This window comes from Aquarana catesbeiana, linkage group LG05 (assembly GCF_042186555.1).
Source record: "Aquarana catesbeiana isolate 2022-GZ linkage group LG05, ASM4218655v1, whole genome shotgun sequence".
NCBI lineage: Eukaryota > Metazoa > Chordata > Amphibia > Anura > Ranidae > Aquarana > Aquarana catesbeiana.
Genome location: NC_133328.1, coordinates 536,344,214 through 536,362,332, shown reverse-complemented (window position 1 = coordinate 536,362,332; position 18,119 = coordinate 536,344,214). Strand labels below are relative to the sequence as shown.

At 40.9% G+C, this 18,119-nt stretch overlaps 1 protein-coding gene across 4 annotated transcripts in view; it reads left to right on the top strand.

Moving 5' to 3' along the window:
• EYA1 (EYA transcriptional coactivator and phosphatase 1) overlaps positions 1-18,119 on the top strand; it is a 157,382-nt gene that overhangs the window by 81,009 nt on the left and 58,254 nt on the right. For all 4 annotated transcript variants that reach the window (XM_073631787.1, XM_073631790.1, XM_073631788.1 and 1 more), the window contains one exon: positions 12,937-13,026. In XM_073631787.1, coding sequence (XP_073487888.1) covers positions 12,937-13,026 — 90 coding nt within the window. The remainder of the gene's footprint in view (positions 1-12,936; positions 13,027-18,119) is intronic.

Sequence of the window (18,119 nt, the reverse complement as noted above, 5' to 3'; positions counted from 1 at the left end):
GCTGGGCTTCTCCTAAGGGTCACAGGAGTGCAATGCATTTTCCACTCCTGTGACCCGTTTTCAGCAGAGATCAGTCTGAAGTCCGCTCTCTGCTGACTTCACCAATATCAGAGAAATAACCGCTGCTCCAGGTGTATAGAGATAAGGCTGATTGGAGTATCTTGCAGAGTGCTAGCTGCTGTAGTGCTGTTACACATGTGAGCATGGACCTTCAGTTTGAGCTTTTACTCAAGTTTCTAGCCGCATACTCTTTGGGGCTGAGGTTTGGTGATTGATCGAGCTGTGTTCTCATCACTGATTATCACCGCCCCCAGAACATCTGTAGCCATTGGGGCAATCTATTTAAGATCTATCAGTTGTCGCAGTCATTGTAATGATTAAGCACAAGATGTATGTGTGAAACGCGTCTACGTGACCACAGTTTGGTGTCTTTGGTTTTATCTTTGTGAAACAAAATAAAAGGCAATTGGAAGTTCTGGATGTGCAGCCGTTTCTTTCTTCTTCACCAATATAAGTCCAGACACCACGTCATCCCGACTCTGGAAGTCTGGATCTGCCAGGTGCCTGGACTGATGGCTGTCTCACCCTCTCAGCGAGCCGCTGAGACGGCCACCCCTCCACAGCTCAGCGCTCTGGTGAGTATGGAGGAGCAGAGCAGGAGAGCTGCTGATTGACAGGCAGCAGCTCTCTGCTCGGGGAGCCGAGAGACCGATGGCTCGGTTCTCAGTGCAGAGACGCTGGGGGCAGATGTAGCATAGGACCAATGCTGCATCCACCTAGGTAAGTATGATGGGGAAAAAACAAACAAACCCATACTTCTCCTTTTGAATGGACATTTGTAGTCTCCATTGGAAGCTCATGCGTCAGGGTGACAATGCAGGAACACATTTATGAGATAGGAATAGAACATTGCCACTCCATAACAGGAAGCGCCTATATAAAGACCTTCATGGCAGGATTACCAGGTATTATTAAAATTATTAAAATTATTAAAATCCCTGCCTGTCTGCTTTGTGTCAAGTGCCCCCCCCCCCCCCCCTCCTGCTGCTGAAATAACTTTTAATATCTTATATAATCCTGTGTGTTTGCTTATGATAGATGCTCCTGTCTCTGTGTTTTATAAAAAAAATGCTGGCTATACCTGATTTCAGAGCGCCACTTGGCACTCACATGACCGGCCGGCTATCTTTTCCTCTCCTCCTCTTGTCCTGACTGGCGTCAGTGGGGGGAATCTCGGCCCCGCCCGCTGCAGCTGTCAGACGGGTAGAGGAGAGAGCCGACCAGTTACGTGAGCGCCGAGCGGTGAAAACAGGTATAGTTGGCATTTTTTTTTATAAAACACAGAGACAGGAGCATCTATCATTAGGAAACACAGCGGGTTATATTAAGTTAGCAGAGTGGGTTAACAACCACTTTAAATTCAACTTTTTGTTGCAGTTTTTCTTTTGCATAAGTGCGTAAATGCATAAAGCTTACAGCTTGTATTGCATTATTTTTTTAAACACATAACTTTATGTTTTTGGTTGTTTGCATTTTTTTTTATCTATACACTTTCATTTTGATGAACACCAATTACCTTTTTTAACTTTGTTTAGATAATGTCTACAAGAAAAAATAGCCAATAATGTTATGCTTTATGCTGTTTTCCTCTACCCATGAAGACTTTTATGCTGTATTGTGTTTATGATTTCTGTTGTATGAAATCTGAGCTTTCCTAACTTTTCCACCTCTCATACTGATGCTGATGCATGCAGCCAGCTGCTGTTAGCTGGGTCTTGGAAGGTGGAAATATGCTGACATCCTATTCACAGTATTGATAGCTTGAGACAGGTGTACAAACATTATGGCTATATATATATATATATATATATATATATATATATATATATATATATATATATATATATATATATACACATATATATAAAGTCACATGGCAACTTTCCTTAATTTATTCCTTGATTTGATGTTTTGAACACAAGGCTCTGAATATTACAGCAATATCTTTTCTGCTTTCCTTTTAGTTGCAGAAAGGCTAAAAGACAATCTGTGACTATCAAAAAATCCACACAGTTGAGAAAGGAGTTTGCCAAAACTGTAATGATAAAATGATAGTTTTTTGCTGGCCATTGTGTGTCAATTAGCTTAGTTCTGTTAAATGTATTCTTGGCAACTGCGCTTTAAAAAGGAATCAGTGATTGTTAAAACTAAACATGGATATTCTATACTTTTATACAAATTACATCCAGGCTCAACTTTGTCTACAGCTAGCTATGCTGTTTAAGCAGATTGCTTGACCTGGATTACTGAAGATTTACAAAATAGAACAATCAGTGGTTTGGAAATAAAGGTCAAATTGGGCACAAGTGGTGCATTAAAATAGGGGCAATTTGGGCAGTAGTCTAGGACTCAAAGAAGGCCAATGTCTGTTGGCTAAAATCACCTGTATAAATATTCTATAAAGAAAATAAGGGTGCAATTATTGGTTTAGAGCATAATCCAGCTATGAAACCCTGTTCATTTGTTACATTCATATGGGTAAATCTGGAATATTAATAAATATGCTAAAATATACCATTGAGGAGTAAATAAGTTAATTATGAACATTTCGTATGTTGGTAGGGCAAATGTGAAATGGATCATTGGCTCTTTTGCCTTGATCAGCGAGTTCATGACCAAAGCCTGCCTTACCTGACAAATTTGAAATTTTGTTCAGCCAGATTGTGTTTCGGATACCGTACCAGACAGTATAACTATTTCAGCATAGCCAAGAGATCTCCACGCTCTTGTCCAGAATACACCCCTACCTCCAGATTAGACCATCGTAGAGTAGAAAACCACTGATGTAGTCATCTATTTGCTCTCCTCGCCTAGCGCCTTTCTCTCCTAGTCTAAGGCAGACCACGGGTTGCAGTAAAGAAGTTTACATGATTCCCCCATCAACACATTGACAGGGGAATCCCTCCTGCTCAGACATTGGGGTTGATTACATTCAGAGCTTAGTAAATGAGGTAAAGCTTTACTGTACTTTGCAAAGAATACCCAATCACATGCAAGGAAAATAAAAGGGACAGCATTTTTGCTTGCATATGATTGGATGATGGAAGTCAGCAGAGCTTTTGCTCATTTTCTAAGCTTTTGAGCAACTGCTCTTGTGCACCCTGCACAGTCTATTGCCCTGTACACACGGTCGGACATTGATCGGACATTCCGACAACAAAATCCATGGATGTTGGCTCAAACTTGTCTTGCATACACACGCTCACACAAAGTTGTTGGAAAATCCGATCGTTCTGAACGCGGTGATGTAAAACACGTATGTCGGGACTATAAACGGGGCAGTAGCCAATAGCTTTCATCTCTGAATTTATTCTGAGCATGCGTGGCACTTTGTGCGTCGGATTTGTGTACACACAATCGGAATTTAACCGATCGGATTTTGTTGTCGGAAAATTTTATAGCAAGCTCTCAAACTTTGTGTGTCGGAAATTCCTATGGAAAATGTGTGATGGAGCCTACACACGGTCGGAATTTCCGACAACAAGGTCCTATCACACATTTTCCGTCGGAAAATCCTATCGTGTGTACGGGGCATATTTGACATTAGTAAATAAACCCCTCTGTATTTTCTTGATAGGGGAAGCCCTCTCCGCCATGAGAAGACAATGATTATTGCTAGCGGCTATAACACCTGCTAGCGATAATCGCAAGTAAATACTGCAGGCTGGTTGTACCCAAGTTGATTGGTCAATCAACTTGGTACATTCAGCTTGCCCAAACACGGTTTGAATCTCGTCTTTGGCCAGCCTAACTGTTGCCTTGCCGAGAACTACAGTAAGCTGATATAAAAATGCATGTGCTTAGAGCGATATTAAACCAACATTAAGCAAACATATTTTTTTATATTGCAGTTTACCAGTTCTTAGTTCCTAGTTCTTTTTTTTAGGCTTGCTTTCCTTTATTGTCATCTGGTGATTCTGCCAGTAAGTCTGTTGTTTTTCAATAGCGCAAGCTGTCCTACAGATGTATCAGAGGGTTGAGACAAACCATTTAACACTGACAGGGGTGCTTATAATAATCAGCTTTTAATCATTTATGTAAAACCTTTGTTCCAAAAGAAACAAACACAACTGTTGCTTTATCTGCTTAACCACTTCAGCCCCGGAAGGATTTACCCTCTTAATGACCAGGACATTTTTTGCGATAAGGCACTGTGTCACTTTAACTGAGAATTGTGCAGTTGTGCGACATTGCACCCAAACAAAATTGATGCCTTTTTTTTCTCCATAAATAGAGCTTTCTTTTGGTGGTACTTGATTACGTCTGCGTTTTTTTTTTTTTTTTTGCGCTATAAACAAAATAATAACGACAATTTTTGGGACTAGTAAAATTAATATTTTTACAAATTAAACTTTTTGGGGACCAGTGACATTATTACAGTGATCAGTGCTAAAATGCACTGATCGATGTATAAATGACACTAGCAGGGTAGGAGTTAACACTAGGAGGCGATCAAGGGGTTTACTGTGTTCCCTGGGTGTGTTCTAATTGTGTATAAGATGGGCTCACTAGGACAACACAGAGATCACTGTTCCTGTTCACTAGGAACAGCAGATTTCCATGTTGTCCCCTGTCAGAACGGAGATCTGCCTTGTTTGCAAAGGCAGATCGCCGTTCTGCCTCTCTGTGGAGCATGCACTGCTGCAGCATGCATCCGGCCACAGTATCTATTGCATGGAATGATGTACATGTACGTTGTATTGCGCAATAGAGCTGACCTGTGACAGTATATGTACCGTGGCTGGTCAGCAAGTGGATTAAAAAGTGTTAGCTGGAGTTCAGCTCCAGTTTGTTAGTCCAATCTATCTCAATCTGCTAGTACATTTAACACTACCCCCCCACCCCCGACTTAAACTACTGTTGCCCAAAGGTCTCTTTTGTTCCTTCATCCAGAATGTGGGCACTCTAATACAAGAGGTATGTAATTGGCCAGATCACCAGGTGAAAACAAAGGGAAAAAAGGCCTGAATGAAAAAAGTAGCCATCACATCTAATGATTAGTAAGGCTGTTGGTACTTGTAGTTCAGACGGTCCGCCAGAAATACTGACAAGTGGACCTTATTGGCTTGCCAGTATGAAAGGGCCCTTAAGCTTCAAATCAGTTTGTTCAATTAACCCCCCGGCGGTAACCCCGAGTGTGGCTCGGGGTGAATTTTCAGTACCAAAAGTGGTAACCCCGAGCCACACTCAGGATTGCATTGCAGGATCCAGGTACAGCTTACTTACCTTGTCCCCGGGATCCTGCGATGTCTCCCCGCTGTGTGAGCGAGCCGTCCTCCTCTCGATCTATCACAGAGCCGAGCGCCGTTCCCTGCGAGCGTTGCAATGCACGGGGACAGAGAACGGTGCCAATTTCAAAAAGTGAAACACATAATACATATACGGTACACTGTAATCTTACAGATTACATTACTGTATCAATTTATTTCACATCCCTTTTGTCCCTAGTGGTTTGTCCAATGCCCTACATGCAGTTTTATAGTATATATACTGCTCTTTCTGCCTGGAAACTGGAGATTGTCTAGAGCAACCAAAACCGTCCCTTTACATCAAAAGTGGTTTCAGACCAGCTAGAAAACAGCGATAATAAATTAGAATCACTTGCAAAACTGAATGATAGAGATTTGTGGGGAAATCCGTCATCAAACACTGAAAGTAATGACTGCAACTGAGCAAATTTCAGTGTTTTTGATTTGATTACATTATTAAATAATTTTTATTATTATTTGTTATAATTATTTATAATTATTTATTATATTATAATTTATTATTTTGTTTTTCAAACATTATCATACCCGGAATGCCTACTAGACTCTTGTTTGGACAGATTTAAGTGAGTTATTCCTAAGAATTACAGGCCTACAATATAAAACACCAAATTTCCATGCAAAATAATTGTACTGTTTTCAGCATCAAAAATCTGAAATAATCATACTGCCAGGGAGGTTAAGCTTTGACAATCAGACCTCAAAGCTGATTGGTTTCTATGCAGAGTTGCACCAGATTTTGCACTCTCCAAGTTTAGTAAATCAACCTGTATATCTCATTATAACATAGTTATTGTATGTTATTTTATTGTCATTATTTGCAGTTTACTACTTTTCTCTTCCTGCAGGTAACATTCATTCATTGGTTGCAATGACTTTGAAGACCAATTTTAGAAATTAGAAAACACTTGCTGGTGTGTCAATCTGAGATCCTCTAACTAATATTTATTACCTCAAGAGTTGGACTGCCCTTACAAATCTTTATTTTAGAAAAATTTGAGCGTTTTTTAATTTTATTTCTTAAGTAATAAAGAACAGAAGGCATGTAAATCAGACCTAAAAGTGCTGCAAATTCACATGCCCTAAGATATGTTTTCCCATGTACAAAAACTTGAGATATTCTAAACAAATTTGTAGACTTTTGCTTTCTTTCTCAACAACTGCCAAATACATAATCCAACAAATATATGTAACGATCAGTGCATGTGTTCTATGTATAAAAATCATGAAAATGTTATACAAATGAAAACAAGCCAGACATCTGCATTGTATTTAGAAACCATGGCTTTGGACACTGTTTTTTATTTTATTAGCTCAGTAAGGAGCCAGCTGATATGGCAATTTCTGCAGAGAACATAAAGTGTGTTATACGTTAATCTCAAACAAAAGACTTCAAGTCTATGTGGGTGGCCTGCGACACAGAATCCCAGTGATTCTCTACAGATATCTTTGATTAACTTGGAATATCACTAACCTGTAAAGTAAATTTGATTAGCAGTGTCAGAATAAATGCATTCATTCTTCAAATTATCAAGATTTTTATTTAATGACAACATTTCTTATCTAAGCTCATGATGAAGAATATACAGTACCACTACTGCTTAAATATCATTGTTTTTGGTTTATTCCTAATCAAAGTACTGGTGAATATACAGTTTATTGAACGTGTGTGTGTATATCCATATTTCTCTTTAGTCCATTTTAAGTTTGTTTTGGTCTATTATCGCTTCTGAACGCACACCAACAGATGTTAAAGTGATGTCAAAGGCTAATTTTTTAAATTGAAATAAAAAAAATATATTATACTTATCTGTTCAGTGCAACAATATTGCACAGAGTGGTCCCTTATCTTCTCTTTGGCGGATCCTCGCTGGCACTATCCTTCTTTCCAGTGACCCCTTAGCAAGCCATGGGCTATGGGGGCACCCATGCGGGCGTGCTCCCAAACCATACTGTGTGAATCCATAGACACACACAGTACTGGTAAGCCACTCCCTTACTCCCTCCTCCCGGAGTTTGACTGACAGTAGCAGAAGCCTATGGCTCTTGAGGCTGCCTGTGTTCCCTGTGGGACCATGAAGTGGAGGAGCCGTGCTGCAACTGGGGACAGCGCTGGATCGGTGAGAGGAGCCAGGTAAGTGTTTAGGGATGGGGGAAGGAACAGTTAGTGGGGTGTTTTTTACCTTAATGCAGAGAATGCATTAAGATACAAATGTTTAGCCTTTAGAACCATTTTAATACATGTATTCTGATGTGCTTTATATGCATTCATGTGTATTTACAGTACATGCATTTTGTTAGCACTTGCATTTTGTCTTCATTGTGTTGCTCTAGAAGAAGTAACACTTGAAATCTTTATGTGCCCTTTCACAAGCACAGTACTTGTGCTCTCCAGATCATTTCTGCATGTATAGATTTACAATATGATAATTAGAGAGAAACATTTTCAAGCATATAGGATACCAATCAAGGATTCACTGATTGGTACAGGCATACCCCACTTTTATGTACGCAGTGGGGTTTATTTACTAAAGCTGGAAAGTGCAAAATCAGGCTCACTGCTGCATAGAAAGCAATGAGCTTCTAACCCCAGCTTGTTCAATCAACCGCTTCAGCCCCAGACCATTTGGCTGGCCAAAGACCAGAGCACTTTTTGCTATTCGGCACTGCGTCGCTTTAACTGACAATTGCGCGGTCGTGCGACGTGGCTCCCAAACAAAATTGACGTCCTTTTTTTCCCACAAATAGAGCGTATATTGATTGGTTTGCGCAAAAGTTATAGCGTCTACAAAATAGGGAATAGTTTTATGGCATTTTTATTAATAATTTTTTTTTTTTACTAGTAATGGCGGCGATCAGCGATTTTCATTATGACTGATACATTATGGTGGACACGTTGGACAATTTCTACACATTTTTGGGACCATTGGCATTAATACAGCGATCAGTGCGATTAAAAATGCATCAATTACTGTAAAAATGTCACTGGCAGTGAAGGGGTTAACGAGTGTCCTAGTTTGTGTTCTAACTGAAGGGAGATGGGGACTGTGCAGGGAAACTAACAGATCGCTGTTCATACTGTGTATGAACAGACGATCTGTCAGTTCTCCCCTCAGAAAACCGGAAACTGTGTGTTTACACTAGACATGTGCATTCGTTTTCATCCAAATGCATTTTCGTCTGAATTTCAGGTATTTTCGTTATCGTCTTAACAAACGATAACGAAAGTGCAGAATCTGAAAAACGAAAGATCCAACATAAACAAATGCTTTATTTTCGTTTTTGTTGCTACAACAGTTCGATATAGATAGGAGATTCGACATGATGATGACAATAACAATCTGTGTCCATCAAACCTGTGGTCGAATGTGCCTAACCTTCACTCTATTAGTCCAAGATTATTCTACATAGAGAGAAAAGATTCGACATAGAGAGAAAACATTTGACGTAGGGGAGAAAAGATCGCTGCTGGAATTGGGTGGGGGAAGTAAAATAAAAATAATGATGATGATGAATGTTATTGGCTGATTGTAACCAAAGAGGAGGGGCAGTAAAATAGCTAGAACTAAGTACACACGTACTTTGGCTTATGGTGTCTGTTGAAAGTTCTAAGAAGATTCGACGGAGCAGGTAAACTATACGGCGTCGTACAGTTTAGCTGCTCCGTCGAATCTGCTTTGCACATTCGACAGACACCATAAGCCTTCAATGACAGATTCTACCTTAATTTGGATTTTCAGACGAATGCAATTTTTAACGAAAAACGAAATAAATAAAAACGAATTTCGGGAGTAACTAAATAAATGTATTTTTCGGACGAAAACGAAATTCCGAAACAAAATATTTCAGTGTGCACATGTCTAGTTTACACACACAGATCCGGGTTCTCCGTGTGCCCCAAGCGCTCGCGGGAGCCCAGCGGTGATCGAGACCCCCTAGTGGCCAAAGGGTTACATAACGTTGTTTCGCCCAGCCGTGCCATTCTGCTGCAGTACAACTGCGGTGGCTGGTCGGCATGTGGTTAAGCTTTGGTAATAAAACCTGGAAGCTCATTGGTTTCTATGAAGAAGTGAGCCTGCACTTTTGCACTTTCCAGCTTTAGTAAATAAACCCCATTGTGTACTTAAAAGTGGGGTATGCCTATATTGATACACAGTTAAATAAACCTGCTTAAAACAGGCAATTAGCTTTACAAATTTGCTTGCAGGAAGGTGTTTATTGGAAAAGAAAATGTGTATTCAAGGGCAATAAAAGCCCTTTACCTGCCTGCTAGAAAGTTCCTATGGATTGTAAACTGAGCCATACAGTTCAGTGTACAGTCTGAGAATTCTGTAGCGGTGGGATTACTTACCTCCAATGAGCATAGGTAGTCAATCAAGATGCCTGAAGGGGCCAGAAACAGATCTGGCTAAGATGTCAGCTGCGATTCATATTCAGTTTTTTGGGTGTGGCTTTTAATGTGTTTAATGATGTGTAGGCATGCCTTGCCATTCAACATGGGGCAATGCATATCAATGCACAAGATATAGTATGTTTACTATCACCATAAGAAATAATGATTATGATTAAGTCCAAAAAGTGTAAGCAAGAAACCATGTTGTGTCCTGTTTTAACGACAAAAACAATTTTGAAGTGGGCCTTCTATGTCAGCTATCTGATATCACAGTGAGCTCATAGTTTTTTAGGCTATGTTTCTACTATTGCGTCCCCAAAGTCGCGCGATTTTGCCGCGATTTTTTACCGCGATTTTACCGCGACTTTTTACCGCGATTTGAAGCAATGCCTGTATCTATGGACCTCAAGTCGCATCAAAGTGGGACCAAAGTAGTGCAGGGACTACTTTGAAGTCGCTGCGACTTGCAGTCGCACAGATATGAACGGTACTCATTGGAAATCATGGGATACAATTTGTCATGCGACTTTTCAGTCCCAAGTCGCATGAAAAGTCGCACTAGTGGAAACATAGCCTTACACACCCATTAAAACAATGGCAAACTTCTGCACATGCATTAATGCAAAATATTTTGAATGCCACAAACCATATGTAGGCTGACTCCAGGTCCAAAATGCAGGCTATAGGCCAATACACACGATCGGACTTTCCGACTGGAAATGTTGGATGTCAGGCTGTTGGCAGACAATCCGACTGTGTATATGCTCCATCGGACAATAGTTGGACTTTCCACCAACAAATATTGGCTAGCATGTTTTCAAATTTTCCGCCAACAAATGTGTGTTGTCGGATTTTCCGATCGTGTGTACACAAGTCCATCGGACAAAAGTACAAAGTACAAACACGCATGCTTGGAAGCAGAAGTGGTCGGTCTTGTAAACTAGCGTATGGAGAATTAACATTTGTGACGTGGAAAAATTATGAAATCTCCAAATGCAGAGCACATTCTCTTTAATGGGATAATAATGAAGCTGCTTTGCTGGTGATATTGATGGAGTTATTGCAAACAAATTTTCAAAGGCTTTTTTTTTCTAGTGATATCAAGAATAATATTATTATGTTTTTTCATCAAAAGATACAACTATGTTGGTGTCCCTTGTCAATTTTACATTGTATTTTTTAAAATGTAAATGCCTACTCCCAAGCTGTCATTAGAAGTAAAACACATAGCCAAGTATTATTCTCCACAATTTTTTTATTGTGCATTAAAAAAAGAAAACAAATAAAATTAGACATGCTATCTGCCAATAGAACTTAACCAAAAAGTGCATTCTATGCATCCAAAAATATAGAATATATACCAAATCAAATCATTATTCAAGCAAAAAAAAAAAATGTCAAAGCAATAACTCCAAGGCCAATAATAAATAACATATTATCTCCTGCTATGATTTCGCCACATGTCTGGTTGACGAACGACTGTTCAGAAATGAACTGAAAAGCACCAAATAAAAAGCGCGAACTGAAAAGCGCTAAATGAAAAAACACGAAAAGAAAAGCGTGAATCAACACTCACGAAACTTCTACTAACACTAAATTAGCAGAAGGAGCCCAAAGGGTGGCGCTAAAGAGCTGAAAAACAACGTAGTACGTCTAGTATGCTCCTACGTTCGTAATTGTTAGCCAACATTTGTGTGACCGTGTGTATGCAAGACAAGTTTGAGCCAACGCCCTTCGGACAAAATTCCACGGTTTTGTTGGCGGAAAGTCCGATCGTGTGTACGAGGCATAAGAGTCTGCCAGTGCCCAAGGAAATAGGTTGTAAACACAACCAATGATAGCCCTGAATTCCAGTCTCTACAATCCATAGGCCAGCCATAGACAGTGTAAATTTCTATCATGCAACCACAGGATTCCCCCATCAACACAGACAGCGCTAACAGGGTAATCCCTCCTGCCCAGCAATTGTCTGCTCCCGGGGGGGCAGGCAGGGGAAGCCGTCCCCGCTGGGAGAAGACAGTGAATATTGCTAACAGCTATAGCAGTCGCTAGCTATAATCGCAAATTAATCCAGCAGGCTGGTAGTACCCAAGTTCATAGATCGATCAACTTGGTACATTCAGCCTCCCCACATAAAGTTTGAATCTCGGCCAGTTCGAGATTAGAACCATCTATTGCCAGCCTTACACAATGGGAATCTGTATTATTTAAACATAGTAAAACATCCTGCATTCATATTCACTCCCCCATAAGGTAAATTTCTGCCTTAATATAAAAAATAATACAACTTTGAGAAAATATGTATCTTATATTAAATGACATTGCCCTAAGACCAATACAGTAGCTGTCCAACAATGTTCCTCATAATAACCATAAATCACAGTATATGATTTTGGAATACATTATGCCATAAGATTGTAACCCTTATATTTGTCTGCCTCGATATGCAAAAAGTCATTTGAGAAGGGACAATGCAAGTCCAAGATCCACCTGTTTTCTGAAGGTAGAACCTGTTTGTCAATCACCCAACATCTCATCAATTCTACCTTTGCATTTTGTTCACAATTAAATTGTCTAACAATAGGTGATCTCACGTTAAAGTCCACATTTCTTATATATGGTCATATAGAAGTCTTCTGATCATTGTAATAGATTTCCTCACATAGACAGCTCAAAAAGTGAAGGGAATCACATACACCACCCTTTCTGTACAACAATCGATGCAGCCCTTGCACCTGAGGAGCCTTCTGTTAGCAAGACATAAATCATATTTTTCAAACATATAGTGGTAGTACTCACATTTACCAAACCTGAAAACACAATTTTTCTCTCTGCTGGTCCATAAAGTGTCACCTTTTCTCCAGGAAAAATCACTATGGACCAAAATAGCACTCATTGATTGAGCTTTATTGAATACGTACATTGGGCATCCATCATTTGTTAAAAGATGCCAAATCTTGACACAGATATCCTGAATTCTGAGAGATGCCAGTATATTTCAGGCTTAATCTGGTAGTCTCCCTAGATTTAGCTCTCTTTTGTTCATGTAAAGGGTCTTCTCTATTGTATACCTTAGCTCTCTGATAAGCCTAACTTAACCACTTGCCCTTATCACCTCTTCTAGAAAATCTGTTTCTGTTCTATTTGCACCTTGACAAAACTAATAATTTTGATCATTTGTTTGGTTCTTGAATTTGCTTTTTTGCTTGTCTCTAGGATCCCCCAACCTCAGTATCACTTGGGCTTCGAATGGAAGAAATGATTTTCAACTTGGCCGATACACACTTATTTTTCAATGATTTGGAAGTGAGTACAGTTTCTTTTTGGTTAGAAAGCTGATTCTGTGGCTCTTCATGATTGATATATTTAGTCCTTTTTCAAAATGTAATTAGGTTTATTCAGGGAATACATTTTTTATTTTTATAGGGCAATGCAAAGAGAGGTGCAAAGAGCAGTAAGTCTTCATTGCTCTGTGCACTTCCTTTTTGAATAAGCCTTTATGTGTTCCCTTTGGTAAATCTCTTTTCTGGCCTACAATAATGGCTAACTCACTTTTTCTAATACAAGAACAATCAAATTTTATTGCATAATTTCCATACTAATATTCATAGATTAAGGCAAGGCATATGGCATTGTTCATTGTTACATGCTATCATAAAAGGTATACACTATGATTTTATGTAAAATTTTGTTCCCCACTGGTCATGCTTAATACATTCCTTCCCTAAACTCAGTTCACTAAAAAGAACCTGTCATTTATTTAAATCCTTAAATCTGGTAGATAATGTTAAAAGCAGGCCCCATTCTTTGTCATTCAGCGCTACCCATGAGCCCACCAACCCACAATGCTCAGTGTAGCACTAAAGACATATCCCAGACCCCTGCATCCCTTATTTTAATGTTCCATACCCCTTTAACCAACTGAGAAGCAGGTGTAGCATGGAAGGGGGAATGGTCATGTCAGAGTTCTGACTTTGGAGCTGAACACCCTGTATTCAGGGGAGCTAGCAGCTAGGAGGTAGCAATAATTGAAATAAGTGCATGTGCTGACTATTAGATTGTGTGCAGTTTATAAATCCTTAGATGAGATGGTTGCATTGGTTTCCTTCTTCAGGATTTTTTTATTATTATTTTCACCTGGTGATCCTGCCAGTAACACACTATCTGCCCTGGGGTAACACCACTCACTCACTGTTGTCACCCTAGGCTGCTCTCCAGATGTGGGCTACAAACAACTCCCCCTCTCTTTATCACGATTACATAAGGGGGAGGTGATTTGCAGTTCATGTACAATAGCTGGGAAAGCTGATAACATTATTTGAGATATTACGTGCACAAGAAGTTACAAGGGCATTGAAAACCTGGCAAGATTAATAGGTGTTTTTCTGTACTTGCAGAAAATGTACTTAGCCTGAAAAAAGAAAACAAATGCAGCCAGCACATCTTAGGACTGGTAAGCTGCAAAGTATTAAATGCTTGTTCTTTGAGGTTGTTCTTTGGGTTTAGATATTTTATATAAAGATATTATATATATATATATATATATATATATATATATATATATATATACATATATATATGTATATATATATATATATATATATATATATATATATATATATATATATACAGTATCTTACAAAAGTGAGTACATCCCTCACATACATTTATATATTTTATTATTTCTTTTTACGTGACAACACTGAAGAAATGACACTTTGCTACAATGTAAAGTAGTGAGTGTACAGCTTGTATAACAGTGTAAATTTCCTGTCCCCTCAAAATAACTCAACACACAGCCATTATTGTATAAACCGCTGGCAACAAAAGTGAGTGCACCCCTAAGTGAAAATGTCCAAATTGGACTCATTTAGCCATTTTCCCTCCCCGGTGTCATGTGACTCGTTAGCAGGGGCTTGCTAGGTTTACAAAAGATCTGGGGCTAGAGCCCATAGCAGCGTAGTAAAAAAAAAAGTCATACGCTTGGGAGAGCATACACATGTATAAAATATATGTGTGTGTGTGTATATATATCATCAGAGAGCCTCCCCCTTACAGCAGGGTCCCCAGAGAGCCTCCCCCTTACATCAGGGTCCCCAGAGAGCCTCCCCCTTACATCAGGGTCCCCAGAGAGCCTTCCCCCTGCATCAGGGTCCCCAGAGAGCCCCCACCTACATCAGGGTCCCCAGAGAGCCCCCCACCTACATCAGGGTCCCCAGAGAGCTCCCCACCTACATCAGGGTCCCCAGAGAGCCCCCCACCTACATCAGGGTCCCCAGAGAGCCTCCCCCTTACATCAGGGTCCCCAGAGAGCCTCCCCCTTACATCAGGGTCCCCAGAGAGCCTCCCCCTTACATCAGGGTCCCAAGAGAGCCTTCCCCTTACATCAGGGTCCCCAGAGAGCCTTCCCCTTACATCAGGGTCCCCAGAGAGCCTCTCCTTTACATCAGGATCCCCAAATAGCCTCCCCCTTACATCAGGGTCCCCAGAGAGCCTCCCCTTACATCAGGGTTCCCAGAGAGCCTCCCCCTTACATCAGGGTCCCCAGAGAGCCTCCCCCTTACATCACAGTCCCCAGAGAGCCTCCCCCTTACATCAGGGTCCCCAGAGAGCCTCCCCCTTACATCAGGGTCCCCAGAGAGCCTCTCCCTGCATCAGGGTCCCCAGAGAGCCCCCCCACCTACATCAGGGTCCCCAGAGAGCTTTCCCTCCCCTTGGGGACCCCTGCAGAGACTCGGGGCTATGGGCCCCAGATTCGGGGCTATAGCCCCAAAAGCCACCCCCTAGTGACGCCACTGCTCATTAGTGTTACAAGGTCTCAGGTGTGAATGGGGAACAGGTGTGTTAAATTTGGTGTTATCGCTCTCACTCATACTGGTCACTGAAAGTTCAACATGGCACCTCATGGCGGAGAACTCTCTGAGGATCTGAAAAAAAGAATTGTTGCTCTACATAAAGATGGCCTAGGCTATAAGAAGATTGCAAGACCCTGAAACTGAGCTGCAGCAATGTGGCCAAGACCATACAGCAGTTTAACAGGACAGGTTCCACTCAGAACAGGCCTCACCATGGTCAACCAAAGAAGTTGAGTGCACATGCTCAGCGTCATATCCAGAGGTTGTCTTTGGGAAATAGACGCATGAGTGCTGCCAGCATTGCTGCAGAGGTTGAAGGAGTGGGGGGGTCAGCCTGTCAGTGCTCAGACCAAACGCCGCACACTGCATCAAATTGGTCTGCATGGCTGTCCTCCCATAAGAAAGCCTCTTCTAAAGATGATGCACAAGAAAGCCCGCAAACAGTTTGCTGAAGACAAGCAGACTAAGGACATGGATTGCTGGAACCATGTCCTGTGGTCTGATGAGACCAAGATAAACTTATTTGGTTCAGATGGTGTCAAGTGTGTGTGGCGGCAACCAGGTGAGGAGTACAAAGACAAGTGTGTCTTGCCTACAGTCAAGCATGTTGGTGGGAGTGTCATGGTCTGGGGCTGCATGAGTGCTGCCGGCACTGGGGAGCTACAATTCATTGAGGGAATAATGAATGCCAAGATGTACTGTGACATACTAAAGCAGAGCATGATCCCCTCCCTTCAGAGACTGGGCCGCAGGGCAATATTCCAACATGATAACGACCCCAAATAAACCCCCAAGATGACCACTGTCTTGCTAAAGAAGCTGAGGGTAAAGGTGATGGACTGGCCAAGCATGTCTCCAGACCTAAACCCTATTGAGCATCTGTGGGGCATCCTCAAACGAAAGGTGGAGGAGCGCAAGGTCTCTAACATCCACCGGTTCTGTGATATTGTCATGGAGGAGTGGAAGAGGACTCCAGTGGCAGCCTGTGAAGCTCTGGTGAACTCCATGATCAAGAGCAGCGCAGGAAAATAATGGTGGCCACACAAAATATTGACACTTTAGGCCCAATTTGGACATTTTCACTTAGGGGTGTACTCACTTTTGTTGCCAGCTGTTTAGACATTAATGGCTGTGTGTTGAGTTATTTTGAGGGGACAGCTAATTTACACTGTTATACAAGCTGTACGCTCACTACTTTACATTGTAGCAAAGTGTAATTTCTTCAGTGTTGTTACATGAAAAGATATAATAAAATATTTACAAAATGTGAGGGGTGCACTCACTTTTGTAAGATACTGTATAGATATATAAACAAATGTAATATGATGATAAAACAATGCACTGACTTAAACGTTGAATATATTAGAAAAGAACACAAGGAAGAATAATTGAAATGCCTTGGGTTAGGTAAGTGTAATGTGAATTTTACACTTACCTTCACAGAGCATAGCACATTATAAATTCTGCTATGCTCACTGTGCTCCTGCTGTCCATACATCTCCAGTCCCAACGCTCTGCTTTGTAGAATGCTGGGAAGCCAGCAAATCTCCATAAACTCCTATGAAGCCTATGACTTTAGCTCAAAGGCTTACCTCCCTAAAACTTTAAAATCATTCTTGCTGGAGTTATTCTTTAAAGTTATAAAGGTAACTTTTTCCTAAAATAAAAAGAGGTTTATACTTACCTGCTCTGTACAATGCTATTGCACAGAGCGGACCCTTAGCTCTTTATAGCAGTCCCCGGTTGACACTGTCCTTTCCTCCTCTGAGTTCCCCATAGCAAGCTGTGTGCTGTGGGGGCACCCATGGGGATGCGCTCCCAAGCCGGGCTGTGTGCATCCATAGACCCATACACCATGGTTCAGCCACATCCCCGCTCCCTTCTTACAGAATTTGACTGACAGCAGCAGGAGCCAGTGGCTCCTGCTGCTCTCAGTCTGCCCTGTGAGAGCAAGAAGAGAGACCAGCACTTCTGCAGCCAGGGACAACCCTGGATCAAGAGAGGACTCAGGCAAGTGTTTGGAGGGGTTTGAGGAAACCAGTATCGGGACATTTTTTACCTTAATGCATGGATTAATGTAAAAAATAATTTGAGTTTAGAATCACTTTATGTTAGCCATTTTTTTTCAGATATACATTGCTAAAATTTCAGCTATAAAGTACAGTATTTCTCAAGCATTGCAAGGCTGTGATCATATATTTGTTGTAGTGTGGGAATTATGACCTTCATTCATCTGCTAACTCAACAGAGCTCATATTGTAAGTGTAGCCATTACAGGAATAATGATTCAGCAACATTGTGTAAGAACTGAATTCTAGTTTTCAATGTTAACAAATGTCATGCTAAGGGCCATAAATGGGTACATGTTTCTCTAAGGAAAAAACACGAGACTTTTGCCTATCCTAAAAATTACGATGCTAGAACCCATCACAGTTTTGTTCATTCTTCTGGCGTTTTTTGTGCTGAAGGGGCAAAGGAGGATTATGTCAGGAAAAAAAAAATACAATGTGCTTTAGCCATGATCCAACTAAAGCAACATATTCC